At 45.3% G+C, this 22,649-nt stretch overlaps 1 protein-coding gene across 1 annotated transcript; it reads right to left on the bottom strand.

The window, feature by feature from the left end:
* Window positions 1–12,243: 12,243 nt before the first annotated feature.
* Window positions 12,244–12,669, bottom strand: LOC114093094 (non-histone chromosomal protein HMG-17). The gene is given in 2 exon segments (XM_027935792.2): window positions 12,244–12,430; window positions 12,432–12,669. Coding segments are annotated over 2 exon segments (264 nt in total). The 5' UTR covers window positions 12,596–12,669; the 3' UTR covers window positions 12,244–12,330.
* Between the last annotated feature and the right edge of the window lie 9,980 nt (window positions 12,670–22,649).

Raw genomic sequence — 22,649 nt, forward strand, 5'->3', positions numbered from 1 at the left:
CACAGAGTTGCCTCTTTGGAAGCAGATTGGCAGTTTCTTCTAAGCTAACCATATTTTATCATATTATCCCACTCTTTGGTGTTTATTCAGATAAATTGCAAATTTGTTTCCTACAAATACCTGCACACAGCTGTTTGTAGCAGCTTTATTTGGAATTGCCCACACTTGGCAGCAACCATCCTGCCTTTCAGTAGATGAGTGTATACACTGTAGTACTTCCTGATGATGGAATATTACTCAGTGCTAAAAAGCAATGTGTAATCAGGCTGCAGAAACTCATGAGGAAACTTATATGCGTATTACTAAGAGAAAGAGGCCAATGTGAAAAGTTCACTATGATTCCGACTCTGTAATATTCCAGAAAAAGCAAAACTATGAAGACAGTAAAAAGATTAGTAGTTGCTAAAGATTAGTGATTAGTGATTAGTAGTTGCTAAAGATTAGTGAAAGGATAAATAAGAAGAGAGTAGGATTTTCACGGTAGTGAAACTGCTCTGCATGCTCTAACAGTGAACAAGTGTCATTGGACACTTGTCCAAAACCGTGGAATGTATGCCACCAAGAGTGAACCCTAACATTCATCCCGGACTTTGATTGACAATAATGTTTCAACACAGCTTCATCAATTTTAACTAAGATACCTCAGCGGTGTGGGATGTTGATGGTTGGGAGGGCGGGGGCATTGGGAACTCAGTACTGTATGTTGAACTGTGAATCTGAAACTGCTCCAAAAAAAAATCTGTTCAAATATTAAAACATAAGAAAACAAACATAACAAAGTAAAACCAAGCAAGTTTACTCATAATAGCCAAAAAAAAAAAAAGCTGGAAAATATTCAACAAGGAAAGGATAAATAAATTATGGTTTATGCATCTGTTGAAATTCTACTTAACAATAGAAAAGAAAAAAGATACAAAATGGATAAAACTCAAAAGACATTTGGCTCAGTGAAATAGCCAAACACAAAAGTTATACCGTACAATGTCACATTCTAGAATAGGCAAAACTAACCTAAAGGGAGGGAAACAGATAGTGGTCACCTGGAGGTGAGGGTGAGGCTGGGGATTGATCAAAACTGAGGGATGCTTATTGAGGGGAACAGAAATACACTTAATTGTAGTGCTAATTACTTGGCTGTAAATGTTTTTTTAAAAAACTCATTGAAGTATAAACTTGAAATAGATGCATTTTATTATATGTAAATTATACCTCCAAAAGTTTATTAAAAAATGAGACTATAGCCCATGCCGGTAATCCCAGGAACTTGAGAGGCTGAGGCAGGAGGATCGAAAATTCAAAGCCAGCCTTAGAAACTTAGGGAGGCCCTAAGCAATTTAGTGAGACCCTGTCTCAAAAAAATGAAAAGGGCTGGGGATGTGGCTCAGTGGTAAGGTGTCCCTGAGTTCAACCCCCAGTACCAAAAGAAAGAGAGAGACCATAAAAAATTTATAAGAAAACTTGAGAGACTTTAATATATATAATTTCGGGATGAAGAAGACTTGTCTAAACATGGCACAAAGTCTGGACAACATTAAAGATTGATGCCTGCAATTACCGAAGTGAGAAGTTCCCGTATGGGAAAGAAATAATATGTGCAAAGTAAGAAAACAGGTGACAAACTGGGAGAATATTTGTAACTTGGTTTCTCTTGTTCTTAAAGTACTGCAATTGAAACTGGGTATGAATACAAACCTGCGTTGTTTGAAGGCTGAGCCTTACGAGGCAGGTAAGGTGCCTGAGTCCTGAGGACTACAGGTGGTGACCGCAGTTGAGCTGGGTTGTTCTGGAGGGCCGGATGCTGGAGGTAGTGGTTGGTAGTGACTGGGCCTGTCCCTCTGGGCAGCCCCCCACCTGGGACTGAGAGGAGCAACCATAATAAACTCCTCATCACACCTTGGTGTCCCCTGGCATGCTGCTCCTACTGGTGACGCTGAGCTCACATGCTGGATTTAGGCTGATGGTGCAGATCCAGATTTAACAGGGAGACTCAGGAATCCAAGGTTTTTATCCCCTCCTTCCTTCTCCAGGTGTCTTGATCAAGATGTAGGAAAAATTCCTTTCCTCTGAGTTTGAATTGAGGTCTCCCTAATCACATCTGGAAAAGGAAACAAATGGGGCTGGGGCTGGGGCTGGGGCTCCGTGGCAGAGCGCTTGCCTAGCACGTGAGAGGCCCTGGGTTCAATCCTCAGCACCACATAAAAATAAACAAATAAAATGAAGGCATGCCATCCATCTACAACCACACACACACACACACACACACACACACACACGGAAACAAATGGGAAACTCCGGTGCACAGATCCCCTCCTCCCTGCCCTGATGCTCCAGCGTCTTCTAGAAACCTAGTTTCAGATTAGCCAAAGCCTAGTGCCGGATTAGGCCTGCTGGCCCTGCCCATCACACACCTGGCCCGGGTGCCTTCCCCTCGTGTCGGTTTTTTTTTCTGGATCCTAAATAAAGAGCCTGGCTTCTAGGTCAAGGTCGACTGGGTCGGGATAACATCCAGGCCTGATTGGATGCTGGGTCCTGTCCAGAGCTGGCTTCCTGGTCTCAGGCCCACTTTTGGGCTTCAGGTCACCCTCTTTAGCATAATCGGAATTAAGTTTCCATACTGAGGGAGGTGGCTTAGTGGAGGTGCCAAGTATCTAGCCAAGTCTGGTATCCTGGTATCCCCCAAAATATCCCTTTTCTGTGTCTCCCAAAGATTCTCTCTTTACTTTCCAGGCCTCTCACTGTTAGCTTTGCAGTTGCTTCTTTTCTCTGGAACTTTCTATGGTTTGAAGCTCCAGGAAGTGCTTCTTCACCTTTTTGCATACCTACTATTTGACAAGAATTTAACTAGATGTTGGAATCAGCTCTGCCTGCAAACTGGGGTGGACAGAGAAGTAGATAGGCCCTAATAAATGATGTGCATGGGGCTGAGATTGTGGCTCAGCGGTAGAGGGCTCGCCTAGCATGCGTGAGCCACTGGGTTCGATCCTCAGCACCACATAAGTGTAAAATAAAGATATTGTGTCCACCTAAAAAAAGCTGGGAAATAAATGTTAAAAAAAAAAAAAGAAAAAGAAGAAATGTGACTTTGCCTGAACACTGGAAGAACCTCTGTTTCTAGAAATGCTGTGCATGATAAAGGAAGCTGTCCTGGGGAGGATAGTGGGATGCTGGAAGACAGAAGAAGAGATGAAGAGATCGGGGAAGGTTTCTGCAGAAGGTTATGTTATGTTTGAACCCAGGCCTGAGAGGCAGAGAGGTAAGCAGAAGGGGAGTAGGAAACCAGAGAGAGCGTTGGGACCTACAGGCAGGAGACTCACACAGCTTATTTTCCTCCATTGTTAAATATAATAGTTCTCAAAGATCTAATACGAAATCTGGCAGCTTAAAACAAGAAATACTCATCAATCACCTTCTAAATATCTGAGGTCAGGTGCCTAGGGGCAGCTTAGCTGCGAGGTTCTGGCTCAGGATTTCTCTTTGAGGTTGCAGTCAAGATGCCCCCAGGCTAATCATCCTAGAATTTGACTCAGGTCAGAGAATCTGCTTCTCAGTTCACTTGTGTGGTGGTGCAAGCTTTAGTTTCTCACCAGGTGGCCTTTCCAGAAGGTTGCTCATAATCTGGTAGCTTGCTTCTGACTAAGAGAAGAGACAAAAACAAAACAACAACAACAAAAAAAACCCAAGACGGAAATCTTTTATAATTTAACATCACAAGTGACATCTCATAATTTCCATCACATGCTGTTCACACATAGCCCAATTCTGGTGCAGTAAGGGAGGGGACTACAGAGAAATGTGAGTCCAGGATCACTGGGGCCATCTTGGAGAAGAGCAGCACGGATCCTATAGTTAAATCAAATCGCATCGCTGGTGATCCAAGCCTAGCGTGCACACTTGGTTTCTATGTAGCAACATGGCTTCATTGGGGCCCTTCTTCAGAGCAGAGGATGAGGTCTCATGAGATCTAGACATCTCCTAGCCCCTCCTGCTTCAGGAGTGAGGGTTTTCCTTTTGACCTCCCGCCTTTTGTTTCTAGTTTGTAGGAGTCTCCTCCTTCTTACTCCACTCCGTGGGTGACTTAGGGCATGCTATGAACCAACGAATGGCTGAATCTTCCCCAAGTCATCTAATGAACAATTTCTACTTTTTGGAATTCTAGGTAGAGCCAAAGGATGGCTCTTCTTGAATCTAATTACTTTAGTTTTGATACCGCCGGTTACTGGTAACAAGTTCTGCTTCCTCACACGTTGGAATATACCATTAGAGAAGCATGTCGAGGCAAGCATATTCAGCAGGGTTTATTTAAAAAGGGGTAATGGAATGCCAGATTCGTGGGACCCCAACAGACCTCCAGGAGCTGAATCCAATGCAATCACATAAGAGTATTGCAAGCTGGACTCACAACCGTTCCCGATGCAGCGGTCCCAGGGAATGAGTCCTGGTCCTTTGTTCAGTGAGATTTTATAGGTTTTTTGGGGATACTCTATGCCTCACAACATCACACAGCAAATCATTTCACACCACGGGAAAGTCTTAACATTGATTAGCACATTCACTGGCGAGAACAAGTTGGATAGGGGTGATTGGTTAGTACAAGAGGGGGATTCCTTTGAACTGATTGGTTTAGGCCACGAGGGGTGTATGTGCTAAACTACATGGTTTCCCAACATGTTATCAACCACCATAAACTACTGGGGGGTCATCTGGCATCCCAGGTATTTTCCCTGTCTCATGCTGATTGGAGGTTGCTAGGGGGTTGCTATGGGTTCTCACCTAGCCTAACTGAGTGAGGGACACCTGGTGCTGTAGATCTCTCCTGTTATTTGCAGACAAACAATTCAGCAGGGTGGGTGTGTGCCTAGGTGTGCTCTGTGGGTTTTTCCAAGGACAAGGGTCACGCCCCCTTCCTTAGGACAGGCCTTGAGGTAGAAGCTGGTTTCTCAAAAATGGAGTCACATCAGTTTCTCAGTAACATAGGGGCTGGGGTTGTGGCTCAGTGGTAGAGCACTTGCCTAACATGTGTGAGGCACTGGGTTTGATTCTCAGTATCGCATACAAATAAGTGAAAATCAAAGTCCATCAACAACTAAAAACTATTTAAAAAAAAAGGCGGGGGGGGGGGGGGGTTAATATAGACTTCTCCCAGGAGGGAGAAGGGGGCCATAACTGGTATCTGGTATCCCAAGAAGCAAGGTGTTCCACTTTTTTACATATCCTAGGCTTCCTTTGTTGTCCTGCTCTCTTCCCCTTATCTTTCTCCTTCCTGCCTATGTGACTAGGCCCAGGAAATGCTCCTGGCATGGCCAAAAGGTGAGAAGCAGATGGACAGGGGAAGGGCAGGATGGAGCAGCCCAGGCAGGACACATTAATTAACAACCTTATAGCTCCTGTAGGGAGGGGCAATTCCTGGCACTGGTTACCTCAGCCACAGGTTGGAGCAGGGGCAGGTTCTTGATAAGAGAGGAGGAAGAGTTCTCTGAAGGAATTAACATTTCAATCCCTCCATTTTCTGGATCTGACCCTTCCCTATCTGCCTGTCTAATTCTGGCTTCAGTCTTACAATTCCAAAATATTAAAAGACTTTTTTTTTTAATCAAAAGAAGAGAGCGTGCTATTGTTCACCTCCTGGGGTGATGGACTACGTGATGTGGTGGAAAGAATATGCTTAGGCTGCAGACCGACCTGGTTCTATCACTGGCCAAGGTCCTTCACTTCTCTGAACTTTGGTTTCCTTATCTGTGAAATGTGTTGTGCTGAACATTAAATGAGGTAATTCATGCAAAACACTTGCTGGCCTGGGGTAGTTTATAAAAATCGGTGCTTCATTTATTTTTTTATCCTAGTAATTGTGTTGGTTTTAGTATTATCAGGACCATGTACCTTGAAGTTCTAACTTAACATTTATCTCTACTTCAAATCTATCAAACAATCAAGCCATCTTTGTTTTCTAAACTTGAGTAGCAGTTTCAGTCAACACTTCACAATTCAGCATTGAATTACTTACTCATCATCTTACATGGCTTCCTATTTATTTCATGTGTATCATCCTGACTTCACAATTAGATTTTAATTTCTTGGAGATAAATACTGTCTTTTCCTGAAGTGCCTCTAGTGGAGCCCAAAAGAAGCCAGGGTATACAGTAGTTACTCAATAATTACTTGTTTTTTTTCAAGATACCTTGCATTCTTGGGAAGCTGGCCATAAGTAGATCTCTGTTCTGAGCTCAGAAAACCATCAGAGAAGGAAGAAAAGGAAAGAGAGAGGGATAACATGACTAAGCATTAAAAAAACACCATGAATTTTCTGCAATATAAAATGTTGTACGGTATTTTGCTTGCTGTGATTTTTTGGGAGAATGCCAAATTAACTGTGAAAATCCTCCGTGCAGCTAGCAAACAGCAGGGAAGCTATCAAACCAGATTGGATTTATTTCTCTAAAACAGCATGCGTTAATCTTACTTCTGCAGAGGAAAACAGGTTCTCACCCTTCAAACTTTTGCTTAAAATATACCAATCTAATATTAATCTGAAAAAACAATATAAACAGCACTTCCCGCAAGGCAGCAGTGTTACTATTTAGAAAAAAAAAAACAAAACCCTAAACCCATGATTCTTTGCCACAGTTGACAACATGTTTGTCAATGTGGAGACTGTTTTGGAACCAGGGAAGAATGGTTCCATTAAGGCATCAGCTTTATGGAATCTGGTGGCCTGGCTGCAAGCGCTATTTTAGGGCCGTTGTGACACGTATAAATGTTGTGTCAACGGCTCTTGTGTCAGATTACCAAATGTGAATAGAATGAGTCCTCAGTTAAAAATGAACTTATTACGAAGTGGAATTGCAGGGTGGGTTCATCTCTATGCCTATTCCTTATATAGAACCTGTCAGCAGAGGCTTGAAGGATTTCCATCCTGTACCAGATTGTTGGAAGCTCCTGGAAAAGACGCACACTGCAGTACCTCTCTGGCGATGACCTCAGTGGTGGGTCATTTTGTGGGTAACTGATGAGGCCAAGGAAGGGGCTGTTTCCAGAAAAATTCCTAGTTCATAAATAAAAATCTCCAAAGCTTCCATTGATTGCTTCCGAGAATTGGTGGATCCTCGGCAAAGAAGTTTCAAACTAGGGTCAAGTTTGGTGTTTGAGAAGTCAGTGTGCTGGGATTGTTGTTGAAGGGCAAAGTACATGTTTGGAGAGAATGTCTTTTCAAGACAGGTCGGCACCTTTAGGGAACAACACTGTGTCAGTGACAGCCTCATAGGAAATCTCTTTTGTCCTCAATCATGCTTGTCCTTCTGCTGAGCATAGCAAGTTTAGAATTGCAGTTTAGGGTTTTGGGTAACTGCAAAGAGGAGGGGCATAGCCAGCACCTAAATCCTGACTCTTGAAGACAGAGACTCCAGACAATGATAGAAGGCAATTTCACTGTCCTTCTGCTGGTCTGGTGCACCTGTCAGAATTCCCATGTGCTGAGGTTCTCAGTCCCCATTAGCCCCCGCACCCCCCCACCCCATAAGCCTCCCCTTCCCACAGGGCCTTGCACCTGACCCTTGTATTTCTTCCTGGCAAGCTCCCAATGTCTGGAGCTGGTCTGATAAATGAATTCATACCAGCTGATGCATGACCACTCCATTCTGCTACTACTCTTCAAGGGTGGAAATTTGATTATGGAGACAGGTCAATGGGAGAGGCACTTGTGAATGGAGGAGTTCTGCACAGGTGGTCATACTTGTTCCTGCTTATGAGGATGGCATGGGATCTTGAAGCACACAGGTCCAAGTTTGGGAATCCAGGATCCCAATCATTGGGAATGTAAAGCTTTTGGGAATTTGGCAAATGTTTTAATTACTAGCGTGTGTGGGCTAGCTTTATTAGAATTTGGGATTGGAGGTTGAGATGTGGAAGAGAATCTAGTGGTCAGGCTGGAGATAAACTTCGGGTGTGATTGAACTCTGTGGGGCTCCCTGAGCCCCACGCCCTGTCTCCATGCCACAGATGGGCCCAGGCCTGCCCGCTGTACACAGAAGGCCACATCTAGAACCTCCATGGGCACTCTTTACTGGCCCCTGCAGGCCTGGGCACCACATATGGTCATGAAAGCAGAAATCCAGGTGGGGTCAAAGGGCTAGAAGCAAGGAATGTGACTAGTGCTTTGCCCCTCTTTTTTAGAGGTGCATTTGGGGAAAACTTAGATTCTATGTGTCTTAGACAATTGCAAGGATGATTTGTGAAGATTAATAAACAACACCTTGTCCCCTTTTTTTTTTGGTACTAGAGATTGAACCCAAGAGTGTTTTACCACTGAATTACATCCCCAGCCCTTTTTATTTTAATTTTTTTATAAAATACCTGTATTTATTTATTTTTATGGGGTGCTGAGAATTGAACCTGGTGCCTCACACGTGCTAGGCAAGCACTCTATCATTGAGCTACAACCCCAGGACCTATTTTTATTTTTTAAATGTCAAGACAGGGTCTCACTAAGTAGCTGAGACTGGCCTTGAACTTGTGATTCTCCTGCCTCAACCTTCCCTGAGACCCTGGGATTCACCACTGGACACTGTGAGCTTGCTCTTGAGGTCCCCAAGAGGGGCAGTTCCAGGGAGGCCCTTCTTGACTTGCCTTAAAGATAAGAGACCTGTCTCGTGCATTCCCAATAGCTCTCGTAGGTGCTTGTTGTATAGATGCATTTTCTGAGATCAGGATCACAGACAGCTAAGCTGGCCGAGGGCGAGAATAGCGTCAGACAGTGGGACACTTAGGCTGAAGTGTTCCAAAGGCAGCTGGAGGATCCTACAAAGGAGAGAGAAAGGCTCCGAAGCTCTATCCAGGAGGAGTAGGTGGAGCTGTCATTTAGAGGGAGAGGGACCTTCGAGCACTGCTTACCAAAAGCATGTTGGTGGGAATCACTGGTCTGGGAGCAGAAACTCAGGGAGCATCATCTGTAGATAGCTTAGAGAGTTTTACGACTTTCTTTAATGATGGTAAAAAAAAAAAAAAAAAGCTTTTAGCATCATCAGTGCGGGTGACTAAACCATGTCAGCGGTAAATTTCTCCTTTCTCCTGGGGCAGATACCCCCCGCTGTTGGCAAGACACCACTTGCCCTGCTCACATGTGTTCATCTCTTGCCTGAAAAGTGCCTTCCTGAGTGAACACCCTCACCAAGGTTCTCTGACCCAGTACCAGGCCTGTGTTCAGATACTTGAGCAGAATCAGAACGTGGTGACCCCAGGAGAAAAGAAGACAAGGACCTTCTAAAATGGAAAGAGGTTTCTGCTCAGGTCAGCGAGCACCTGGATCCATCATGCCTGAACATTGCCCTCAATTGTTCACTGTGGAGAAAACAAATATCCCTTTGTGCTGAAAGAAGTTCAATTTGGGTTTGTGTTACCTGAGATGGAAAGAGTTCTAGTTATACAAATTTGATATCCATACCTGTGGGCACAGGAAGCATGTGGTTATACACACCGTGTTCTGATTTTCACTTAGGGACTAAGTTAGAGGCCGTGGTTTCTAGGTTTTTCCTGACTTTGGTGACCCCTATCATCACTAAGCAAACATATGGTTACAGACACACCTTTCTGTACACAACAAGACTCAGTGGAAAGCTGCTTGGGCTCATCCAGGGCAACTATTTGCAGAAGTTCTCAAAGCACATAATGACAGGGACACAGGACAGGGACCTGCACCTCAAGGTAGCTTTTGAGTAAAACTCTAGAGTGTTACACAGGTAATAACTAAACGAGTAAAATCTGCATTTAAAGTAAAAAAAAAATATTTTTTTCCCTCTGCATAAGCTTAAAGGGAGACTTGGACTAACAGCATTGCACTAGAGAAAGCTTTGGAATGGAGATTTTAGAAGAAAGGAGACGAAGCTTTAGGGTTTTTATTTATTTATTTGGTGCCAGAGATTGAACCTAGAAGTGCTTAACCACTGAGCCACATTCCCAGCCCTTTTCATTTTTTTTTTATTTATTTTGAGACAGGGCCTTGCTAAGTTGCTGAGGCTGGCTTTGAACTTGCAATCCTTCTGCCTCAGCCTCCCCAGCTGCTGGAATTACTGGTGTGGACCATCACTTCTGGTCTGTTTTAGGGCTTTAAAAAGTATCCTAGGTCTGACCCTAATTAGTAGTTGACCTTCTGCTCCTCAGGGGGACTTTATCCTGATAAGATAGCATGTGGCCCATGCTATCTTAAAGTGAGGGATTCTTTTTACCCAGAATTTCCCCAAGATGGCTGTGAGTAGGCCCCTTGGGCTATGTCCCTGTCTCTGAGCCAATCTTTGCCTAGGGGGAAGGGAGACCTGTTTGTGTCTCTTCTCTACCCTGTGGAGTAGGGGGGCATATCCTCCCTGATGGACAGCCCAGTACCATCCCATGGATTAGTAAGGGCAGGTCAACAAAGTCTGGAGGTGAGGTCGATAGAAAACCCATCCTGTGGGGTTTTGAAGTTTGCTTTTCTTTCACGTTGCTATTCCCATTTTTCTTGACACTACGTTTGAAGTCGCTGTCCTGGGCCCTTTTTTCCCTCGGAGATCTCACACAGACTTATTGTTAGGTAGCAGTTAGACATGAGCTGTGGGTCTGGGGTTTAAGAAAATGCTTAGAACAGAACAAATCTGTTAATCAGTGGTCCTGCCTCAGTGGTGTCTGACAAGAGAGCTCTTTCAGGACCCTGGCCCCATCTCAGGCCTACAAACAATTTTTCTTACAATAGAACAAAGATAGTGGGGGGAGGTCAAAGATATTTTAGCTCAGAAGGACCTAACTGCTAATACAGCTTAAGCTAGACCCTATGCGAACAACACAGACCAGAGACTCCCAAACCTGGGAAGTTATGACTGAAGCCCACTGACTATAAATTCTGTAAAGTCATTTTCAACTAGGACTCGTCAGTCAGGCCATGGCGACCCAGAGCTGCCCGTAGGTTGTTGGCTAATGTAGTCTGTCCATTCAGTGTCTGGTGGTGATACTTGGGCAGGACCTTCTAACAATCTCCCTCCTACCCCAATACATGCTGGACACAGAGAAGGAAGCTGTCCTCTCCTCTCAGAGAGGCCCACTTCTTTTCTCTTCTAGTGAACTTTGCTGTACTTTCACTAAAGATAGTGTCTTGCCTGAAATCTCCCCTTTAGTCACATCTGTAAACTATTTTCAGAGTGTCACCTGGATTAGGGCTGTCTGAATAGCCGGGACTCTAGCCTAGAGAATATGACTCATAAGATGGGCCAGTAAACTCCTAAATTGATATTTCCAACCCCAGTCTCTCTGCTGGGCCTCAGATCTGAATAGCCAACTGCCTACCCGATAGGACCATTTAGTGCTTCCAACGAGTCCCTGAACTCAACTTCTGATGCCCATCTGTTCCTACTCCCACCTGCTCTTCTGCCTTCCCCATCCGTGGCTCAAATAAAACAACATCAGAGTCATGCCCGGTTCTGTCACCAACTCCTCTCTAGGCAAATGCTATCTTCCCCAGTTCCTACACAGATTTCAGATGTCCACTTCTTTTTTTTTTTTTCCAAGCCAAACTGTATCCAGCTTTATTAAAGATACTTTTCATAAACAATCAAGGTATTTCAAGCAGGACATGGGCAGACAATCGTTAACAGTATACAACAACTTTCAAACTCCCTTCTTGAATGGACTACCAAAATCAGAAAGCCACTATAAAACCCAATGAAGTCTTCATTTGATGCTCTGAATAGGGAAAGTTTAGAGTGAGGGTTGACATTTCACATTTAGCATGTTGTTTAACAACTTTTCACAAGCAGACCCTGACTTTCAGGAAATGAAAGGAAAATGGCAAAAATTATTAATCTGAAGATCCACAATCTAGAAAAGGAACTGCTGCTCTTCTGAGGGACACTATTCTCAATGACGTCACTGGAAAGTCCAGATTGCCCCACACACTGGTAAAACCAATCGTTGGGAATCAGGTCCCAATAGGTCTGAGTTTAGGGGAATTAAGTCTATGCCGATGGCAGAGAGGGACAGGAGGACATACAGATGAGTTTCAGTTTTTCCATACCACAAGGCATTTGTGCCAAGGTGGCTATGTGTGCCAATATCAGGGAATCCCTTCCTCTTGGGAACAAAGAGGAAGTCTCTCAAAACCAGAAGGGAAAGGTGTCTTCCCCCACAGCAATCCAGCTTTGGAGACATTCTACTAGTGACATATGCTCCTTCCCCCGCAAAACAACAATGAAGTGTTCTGTGTGCTAACAACATAGCTTAAAAAAAAAATTCTGCATTTTTATAAAACTTGATAAAAAATAGTATTTCAAACTGTACAGTCACCAGAAGTACACAGTTATCAAAAACGCACACACTTCACTTGGCATCTCCAGCACCTTCAGCTTTCTGTGCCTGGTCTGTTTTGGCATCTCCATTTTCTGCAGGGTTATTCCCATCCTTGCCAGTGTCAGCTTTTCCCTTTGGGTACCTTCTCTCCCTTCTTTGCAGGGGCCTTTTTAGGCTTGGGCTCTGGCTTTGGAGGAGCAGGTTTGGCAGACAACCTTGCAGATCTTCTCTGTGGTTCGTCTTTCACCTTGGCTTTATCTCCTTTAGCATCCCCTTCAACCTTTCTCTTGGGCATGGTGGCGACGGCAGCGGGACGCAGGCGCTGGATGCGGGGATGCAGCGGCGCGCAGCTTTGGTGGGTCCGGGGGTCGTTCTTGCCTCTTCTTCTTCACACTGCTCTCAGATGTCCACTTCTTGCCCTCTCCCCTGTCTCCACCCTAACCCAGGCTTCAACCTGGGCCACTGCTGAAGTCACCCAACCAGTCTCTGCTTACATTCTTGTCTTGCTCTCTTCCTGACTCCACCCACTCACCAGAGTGATATTTTTTAAAAACCTAAGTCAAATTTACCTGGTTTCTATATTTGGAAACCCTGTTCGTGGCTTCCCACTGCTCTCTGGTTGAAATGTGAACTTCTTACCTGGATAGAATGCATTGCAAAAATTGCCCACAAATTCCTTCCTTTCCTGTTTTGTCTGCCCCTTTGCAACGTGACTTAGTCATTCCTCCTGTTAGGTTTTCATTGCTGTGACCAAAATACCTGACAAGAATAACTTAGAGAGGGAAAAGTTTACTTTGAGTTTGATGATTCAGAGGTTCAGTTCATGGTTGGCCAACTCCATTGCTCTCAGCCCCATATAAGGCCCGTCATGGCTGGAGGGCCTGGTAGAGGAAGACTACTCAGCTCATCATGGCTGGGAAGGAGAGAGAGAGAGGTAGAGATTGAGATTGAGATTTTTTTTTCAGGGCATGCTACCGGGTGACCCACCTCCTCCAGTTATTCCCCACCTGCCTACAGTTAGCACCCAGTCAATCCATTCAAACTACTATGGACTCACTAGGTTACAGCTCTCATAATCTAATGATTTAATGATTTCACCTCAGAAGATTCCTGCATTGACAGGAGCTTTGTGGGGGGCATACTTCATATGCATGCCTCAACACCTCTCAGACAGAGTGTCACTGGATAGGGATCTGACAAGTTCCCTCCAAAGAGGAGACTAGTGCGGAAGGCCGGCTGCAGCAAAATAACCGGGGGGTGATGAACAACTTGTGTAGATTGATACAGCAGGAGAGGGAGCCGTTTATTGCAGGACAGGAGCAGTATTTATACATTCCACACAGCTTATCTTAATCAGCATAAACTAGATACATCAGTCAACCAATAAGAAATCTCCACACTTAATGGCTCGCTGGCCTTACTTCACAAACCACTCCCTCTGGCATTTTGCCAGGCACCATCCAGACTTGTTTACGAACTCTAACATTCCCCTGGCAAAATGCCAGGTGTTATTTTGACTTGTTTACAGACTCTAACAACTAGGACTTCCCTCAGAATTCCAGACCCATCTAAAAGCAAGATGAACTTATTTTGCTTGTTACTGTTTTATCCCCAGCACTTCACACAGTGCCAAGTTCATCGCGAGGCCTCCAACAGTACACTGCTTCCCTTGTTGAGTGCGTGAAAGGCTCTCTCCACGGCCCAGCCTGGGGGAAATCAGGAAGCTAACCGAGACAGGAGGTAAAGTGGACAGACCCGTGAGCTCTGGAAAGGAGACGGCTTACACCAGTTAAGCGAGGCCTACTTTTCTCATGCTCCTTCTGGGTCCTTTGCCCATTTCCACTTGGGTTCTCGGTGTGGTTGGTATTCCAGGCTGCATCTGTGTTCCAAGGGCAGTCAAGGCCTGGAGGTGGCCTGCACCCGGGCCACCGTGGTGATGATAAAGGCTGCCATTCTGAAAGGGAGAGACTTCCAAGAAAAATACGAGACCTCAATACTCCTCTTGGAGCTGCTCTTTCCAGGGTCACCATAATGGAAGTCCTCGGCTTTGCCCTTCTGTTTCACAAGGGACAACATCTTCAGAGAGGATCCTTCATTCATCACTAGCACTCATACAGTCTTAAAAATGGTCTGCCTTTCATTGACCTGGTTGGTGTGTTTTTGAAACCACAAGTTATAGACACTTATGAGGGCGCCTACCCAGCCATGCCCCTGTGGGACTTCCACAGTGCTGACCCCAGTGGTCCCCCCACAGTGCTGACCCCAGTGGTCCCCTTAGTCTCACCCAATGCTGCTCTTCACCTGGGGGCCACAGTGATTAGATGGATTTGAATTTCTGACCTCTTCTGGGCCAAGCGGATTGTCTTTCCTGGGAATATGCATTTGGGCCTGAGACATGTAAGGTTCTAAGGACATAAATGTCATTTACGGTGTGTCCCAGGGTCAGCATTGGGTTCACACTGCTTATATTGGCTTCTTCATTCTACTACCACATCTAATTAGGTGACCTTGAACAAGTACCATAACTAGTCAGTTCAGATCGAGTTTTCCTTGGGGTTAAAAAAATAAATAAAAAACTAATTTTTTTTTTTTGGTCATTTCAGAGCTTTCTGTGTTCCAAACCTGTGGAGGGCAGGCACTGTGGGCCCATGGTTGGTAGGGACTCCGAGGGTGCAATGTGCAGGACCCTACAGAGGCATGACTTCCGGAAGCCAGGGTCACAGGGGCATCTATTAGGCACTACGGGTCCTTGGCTTTGTCCTCTGTGTCTGTGGTCAATGCCACAATGGCTCATGGGACTGTTTTTCTGCGGATCCCCATAAGGTTCCCAAAGTCTTTCTCAACATGGCACCGCAGGTGGCCACCATCAGTGGAGGAGTTACCCAAGGATAAACCCACTGGCCTCTCGAATTGAGAGGTGGCTTCTCAGGGAGGAAGCAGAGGTGCCCTGAGGGGCTGAGGGAACAGGGGCACCAGGTTCAGAGCCCATCTTCAGAGACCCAGGGAAGGGGCAGAGGGGCTCAGCAGTGCAGGGAGGACGAAGCCACCAAGGACGGACTTCCTTTAAATCACACTGGGATACATTTCTCCCTCCCCAGCTCCTGACCTGGGCATATACCTACCCGATTTTTCTTTTTAATCCATCTGAGTTCTGGAAGCTGCTGCAAATTACCTCTCTGTCAGGGGCAGCTTCTGCGGACGTGGAAAGAATTTTTGAAGAACGACTAACAATGGTTAATGTTTTCATTTACGAGCAAAAAATGGAATTTAATGAAGCATATTTCCTACCTCATTCCAAATCTTCAGAGCTTCAGGCTCACCCACAGACAAATATATTTACTCTTCCTCAAAGCTGGGAGCAGGGGATATAAGAAAAGAAATGATTAGTTCAAGAAATACTATTTCATCCTTGGCTTAGGTAAACAACAAAACAGAAAACTGAGATTTGGAGGATAAAATGCGGTGTATGAATCAGGAGACAGCTGGGGAAGGCTGGGACTGAAAGGGGCCGGAAGAAATAGCTCTCCTCCTGATGGAAATCTCAATACTTCTTAATCCCAGAAACGCTTCAAATCACTGCAGGGCATGAGACAGGGTAGTTTATTCATTAAACGGAGAGAAGCATAATTTCCTTTAAGCTTCTGAGTAAAGTGTTCTGTGTCCCAGCACTCAGGAGGAAATCAGAAGCCCAGCATGATGGCACATGCCTGTAATCCCAGCTACTTGGAAAGTGAGGCTGGGGGGGTCACAAGTGTGAGGCCAGCCTGGTTAACCCAGAAAGGTCCTGTCTCAAAATGAAAAAATAAAATAAAATAAAAAATAAAAAGGGCTGTGGTGTGGGGGGGGCAGTTCTAAAGGACTAAAAAGTAGTTCAGTGATAGAGCACTCGGGGTTCAATCCTCAGTGCCACTAAGGTGGCGGAGGGTGGGGTGGTAGCGGGGTGGAGGTGGGGGTGGGGTGGTCTTTTCAGAGAAACCACTGGGCAGAAGATGTTTGAATGACACTGGGATTCTCTGCTCCCTGAGCTGGTGGCCTGAAAGGCAAGGAGGAGTTGGGATCCTTTCTCTCCCAGCCAGACTGCCGCAGTCCGGCTGCAGCAAAATAACCGGGGGATGACGAACAACTTGTTTACGTTGATACAGCAGGAGTGGAAGCCGTTTATTGCAGGACAGGAGCAGTATTTATACATTCCACACAGCTTATCTAATTAACATAAACTAGATACATCAGTCAACCAATCAGGAATCTTTGCACTTAATGGCTCGCTTCTCAAACCACTCCCTCTGGCATTTTGCCAGGCACCATCCAGACTTGTTTACGAACTCTAACATTCCCCTGGCTAAATGCCAGGTGTTATTTTGACTTGTTTACAGACTCTAACATTTCCCCCTTTTGTTTAATTTAAATAACAACCATAGTGGTTTTTACAGAAACACCATAAATAACCTGCTACAAACAGAAGGGAAGGATACAAAATGCCACAATACCAAGCCACTTGATGGCTCCATGCAAGAAGCCCTTGGAAAAATTATACCAGCAATGACACTGTTAGCAAAGATACCGAGTTACAATTATAGATTACAGTTTGTTGTCTCAGTCCAGGTAAAGCAGTGTCTCAATAGATTAACTCACAGTCCAGGTAAATCACAGTCCAGGTAAGTTCTGCAGGTAGCTACCTTAAATCACAGTTCAGGTAAGTTCTGCAGGCAGCTAGCTTGATCTGAAGTCTTGTCTGTTTCTCAGCCAAAGTCTCGTCCGGTTTTCAGCAACACTGGAAATTCTTCCACCTTGGTCTTTACCGGCACTGGGACAAAGGCAGGAACTCCGGATGGCTAAAGAAAATCCTGTAGCATTCTACTAAGAAAGCAACCTTCTGAACAATTTAGTACATTATCTCAAGGTTTTTTTGCATTTGAAATAAGCATTAATAGTACTCATTATTTATCAGCCTCCAGGTCAGGGAGAACCATTGTAGCTTAGTTATTGGCATTGAAAATGACCAAACATCAGCGGACGCCAGTAGCGTCTTCTGCCGGCTGTAGGGCTGTAGCGTCCCGGGTAGCCCCAGATGGCCCTGGGGAGAGTCCCGGTCTCAAACTGCTACTGGGCACAGGGAGCAAGAGCTTGCGAGACTGTGTCTCCAGGTCAGGTCTAGATTTGGGCGCGGCAGTGGAAGAGCCAGCTCCCCGGTCAGGAGGCGGGGAAGGGCCAGTCGCCGCAGCCTCTTGGAAAATCCTTGCTGCGCTGTGACCGGCTTGCACACTCGGCAGCCGCCTCTCCGCTTCACGCACCCTCCAGTAACGAAAAGTATTCAGTAATAGCCTTTTGCTGCAACTTTTTTCCTGATAATCCTTCCTCCTCTGATAATCTTTCTTCTTCTGAACTTTCTGTTTCTTTCTGACTAGAGTTCCTGGGCTTTTATCAACATATGCCCTAACTATTCTTGATTCCACTGGGGTGCCTTCTTCCCTTAGTAATTTACTTCTCACCCCTTCCATATTTTCATCATAAAGACAATACAATACACTGAGACAAAACAAGACACAAACATACTGTATCAATCCTCTCCATTTTCTAGAAATGGTCATTTTTCCTCTCGCCCTATCTGTCTAGGGACGAGCACCAGACCTCCACAGACTCCACCTCCCTGACTCCCCTATCTGCTGGCCTCAGGTTGGGTTCTGCCAATGGGAAACGCCAGAGGAGGTCTGGCAGGTGGGGATGGTCAGATGCTCCCTCTTCCCCACGGAGGTTCTATTGGGAGCAATGGCTCCCCAAGTGTGGCCCACGGGCCAGGAACACTGGCATCACTTGGGTGCTTGTTAAAATGGCAAGTTCTTGGCCGGCCCCAAATCCACCGGAGGGGTGCAATGATCTGTATTTTAACACCCCTTCCATGTGGTTCTGATGTTGTGTGAAATCTGAAACCCCTGACCTCTAGCCAGGTCCTGGAGGGGAGGTCTGCGGTCCCAGCACTCTGGGATCCCATTTCCTTCTTTTATTATTATTATTATTATTATTAGTTGTTCAAAACATTACAAAGCTCTTGACATATCATATTTCATACATTTGATTCAAGTGGATTATGAACTCCCATTTTTACCCCGTATACAGATTGCAGAATCACATCGGTTACACATCCACGTTTTACATACTGCCATACTAGTGTGTGTTGTATTCTGGAAAAATAAAAGACCCAGAATAGCAAAAGCAACTCTAAGCAGGAAGAGTGAAACAGGTGGTATACGATACCAGATTTCAAACTATACTACAGAGCAATAGTAACAAAAACAGCATGGTACTGGTACCAAAACAGGCGGGTGGACCAATGGTACAGAATAGAGGACACAGAGACCAATCCACAAAATTACAACTATTTTATATTTGACAAAGGTGCTAAAAGCATGCAATGGAGAAAGGATAGCATCTTCAACAAATGGTGCTGGGAAAACTGGAAATCCATATGCAACAAAATGAATCTAAATCCTTTCTCTCGCCATGTACAAAAATTAACTCAAAATGAATCAAGGAGCTTGATATCAAATCAGAGACCCTGCATCTGATAGAAGAAAAAGTTGGCTCTAATCTACATATTGTGGGGTTGGGCTCCAAATTCTTTAATAGGACACCCATAGCACAAGAGTTAAAAACAAGAATCAACAAATAGGACTTACTCAAACTAAAAAGTTTTTTCTCAGCAAGAGAAACAATAAGAGATGTAAATAGGGAGCCTACATCCTGGGAACAAATTTTTACTCCTCACACTTCAGATAGAGCCCTAATATCCAGAGTATACAAAGAACTCAAAAAATTAAACAATAAGGAAACAAATAACCCAATCAACAAATGGGCCAAGGACCTGAACAGACACTTCTCAGAGGAGGACATACAATCAATCAACAAGTACATGAAAAAATGCTCACCATCTCCAGCAGTCAGAGAAATGCAAATTAAAACCACCCTAAGATACCATCTCAGTCCAGTAAGATTGGCAGCCATTATGAAGTCAAACAACAACAAGTGCTGGCAAGGATGGGGGGGTGGGGAGGGTACACTTGTGCATTGCTGGTGGGACTGCAAATTGGTGCGGTCAATTTGGAAAGCAGTATGGAAATTCCTCGGAAAGCTGGGAATGGAACCCATTTCCTTCTTTTGTTCCTTCAGACCTGGGGCTAGGAAGGGCTGCTAGTAACAGAGTGGCTCACACCCTTTGTCAATTGTCTTTTTCCTGCTGGTGGGGAGGTGGGAGAGCCCACGCAGAAGACCCTGCCAGCGCCTTAGCTTACCTGTATTACCTACTAGGCTTGCTTTACGGTGTCTTGAAACATACTGCCCCTCACCACCCCAGGTGATGTTGTAGAAATCTAAATCCAGTGGACCTCCATTTGATGGCCACCATGATAGGGAGATGCTACCAGCAAGTCAGGGCAAGGTCAGGGCAAGGTCAGGGATGCTAAACATCTCACAAAGCCCAGGACAGTCCAGCACAATGAACAAGGGCTGCAAATAGTACGTGACTCTTATTTGTCCTGCCTGACACTCAAGCAGGTGAAAAAACCTGTTTATAATTATGGGAGCCTAAAACCTCATTCTGTGTGATATGTAAACATGAAAGTATCCTTTGCCAGATCTTAATAAACACTTGAGTTTTCTAGTGGTGGTGCCACTACCAGGTAAATCACAGAAGAATGTACTTTGTTTGCTTCGGAACTTGGCAGAGGGTTGTTGAACGTGCTGGGATTCAGGTCGCTGGTGGCCACCCTGCTGATCCGAGCTGAATACCCACCTGGGCTTCCTTCATTGATCTGAATATACCGTGGTTGCATTCATATTTATTTAATTCTTATTTTAAAATGTCAAAATACAGTGGTGTGTGTTTGGGAAGCAGACACAGCAGGGATTACAACAAGAGCAAAGGAGAGACGGGTGGGCAGGGGAATGTGGAGGACCTGGAGAGCAGGAGCTGCTAGGGAAGCTTTCTTGTGAGTGAGGGGAGGTGCGAGCTGAAGGGTCACAAAGAAGCAGCCGTGCTAAGGCCCCGAGGCTGCAGTAGCTGGGCGTGTCCTAGGATCTACCACTGGCGTCACTGGAGTGTGAGTGTTGGGGTAGCACCAGGGATTGAGGTTTGAGAAACAGAAAAGGGCTTGAGGTCACAGGAAGGATTTGTATTCTACAGGAAGTCATGGAGGCTGCCTTGCTAAATGATCTCTTATAAAGGACAAGACTGCAAGCCGGGCCTGAAATCCCAACGGCGTGGGAGGCTGAGGCAGGAGGATTTCGAGTTCAAAGCCAGCCTTAGTGAGGTGCTAAGCAACTCAGCGAGTCCCTCTCTCTAAATAAAATATGAAAAAGGTCTGGGGATGTGGCTCAGTGGTTAAGTGCCCCTGGGGTTCAATTCCCAGTACCAACAAAATGAAATACAAACAAAACTTTCTCAGATGGGGACAAGACAAGATGAGCCCAAGATATCTTGTACCAAGAAGCAAAGAAATGTCCAGAAAATGGTGAGAACATGTTGAAAAGGCCCACAGGTCAATTCAAAAGGGTTCCCAATGGCCAAGTCTGGGACAATTTGTGCAATAGGATTAAAAGTGGTCGTAATGACTTAAATATCACAGAATAGAATTAACATGCATATGTTTGTACTTATATAAACAGTGAGCAAGGAAAAAGTGACAAATCTTCTTTGTAAAAGATTATGGGGCTGGGGATGTGGCTCAAGCGGTAGCGCGCTCGCCTGGCATGCGTGCGGCCCGGGTTCGATCCTCAGCACCACATACAAACAAAGATGTTGTGTCCGCTGAAAACTAAAAAATAAATATTAAAAAAAATCTTAAAAAAAGATTAAATTGACATAGAAGAAGTGATGGACACAGAATCATTTGTAGACACCCCAGTAGCAGGCAGGCCTCACCAGGGCTTGCTCAATTAGTGAGCAGAGAGCATAAGGAGAAAGGATATTTGCATAGTCTCAAAATCTCATGGCAAAAAGAAGACCAATGTGTTCCTGGAGGAAGATCAAGTGATCACATTAGCCTCTTTAATGGGAATACTAACTCCCGAGTCTCTGAGAGGTGACCCAGGAGGGGACAAATCACTTCTGTGCTCTTCTTTCCCCAAATATCTAACTCTAAATTCATGACGGGTAAATGTCAGGCCCATCTCAGTAGAGAGACTTCCACATGGTAAGTAGCCTGTCTTCCTCAGAAGTTTCAAGGTTGCATAAAGGAATCCCGAGGAGCTATCAGGAGTTAGGGGACACCAAGAAGGCAGGAGGGCTCGATGCTCAGGGGCTCCAGAGCCTGAGATGGTAGAAAGGTTTCTTGCCCTCCTTTTCCCCAGTGCTGGGATGAACCCAGGGCCTTGCACGTGCTAAGCAAGTGCCCTACCACCAAGCCACACCTCCACCCCATGGGCTGTGAGGAGTATAGATTAGTCAATAGGATAGCAGCAGTTTCCCGGTGTGGATGATTATCCTATGATCATGTGAGATGGGGAAGTTGGGGGAAGACACAGGAGTTCTGGGCCAGAGACCTGACTCTGGGGGTTACAGTGAATCAGGTCTGGCCACTTGTCCCAAATAAATCAAACAAAAAAGGAAGGCAGGAAAGAAACTTTATTTTTTAAAAAATATTCTTTTTTTTTAAAGAGAAAGAGAGAGAGAATTTTTTTTTTAATATTTATTTTTCAGTTTTTCCGTGGACAGAACATCTTTGTATGTGGTGCTGAGGATCGAACCCGGGCCGCATGCATGCCAGGTCAGCGTGCTACCGCTTGAGCCACATCCCCAGCCCAGGAAAGAAACTTTAATTGGTGTGCAGATGTACTGGAAGACAGGGGCCCAGCCTGCTTGCCTTGTCTTTGGGGACTGACTTGGACGCCCAGATTACACAGGGAGGCGGGCCAGAAAGATGCATGGTCCAGCAGCCTTGGTCCAGCTCTGGTCTGGGTGGTCACCATCTCAGCTGCAGTAATGAGCAGGTTGCTGTTGTCTGGAGGAGCAGGTGTTCTGACTGTCAGGAGACGCTCATTGCTAGGTGGGGCTGTGAGCTCAGCCACTTGGGATGCTGAGGCCGGAGGATCCCAAGCTTGAGGCCAGTTTGAGCAACTTAAAGACACCCTGTCCCAAAATTAAATATGTACATAAATGGCACTGGGGATGTGATAGAGGGGTAGAGTGCCACTGGGTTCTTTTCTTAGTAACACACACACACACACGTTTTCATCAGACCTGTTGTTCCTGGAATCCAAGGTCTGCAGGAGAGACTGACTCAGAGCAGAGAAGAAAGATACTAAATGGAGGTGGTGGTGCCAAATGTTCTGTGTGAGAGTGTAGAGGAGTTTCACTC

This window comes from Marmota flaviventris, chromosome 8, assembly GCF_047511675.1.
Source record: "Marmota flaviventris isolate mMarFla1 chromosome 8, mMarFla1.hap1, whole genome shotgun sequence".
Classification (NCBI taxonomy): domain Eukaryota; kingdom Metazoa; phylum Chordata; class Mammalia; order Rodentia; family Sciuridae; genus Marmota; species Marmota flaviventris.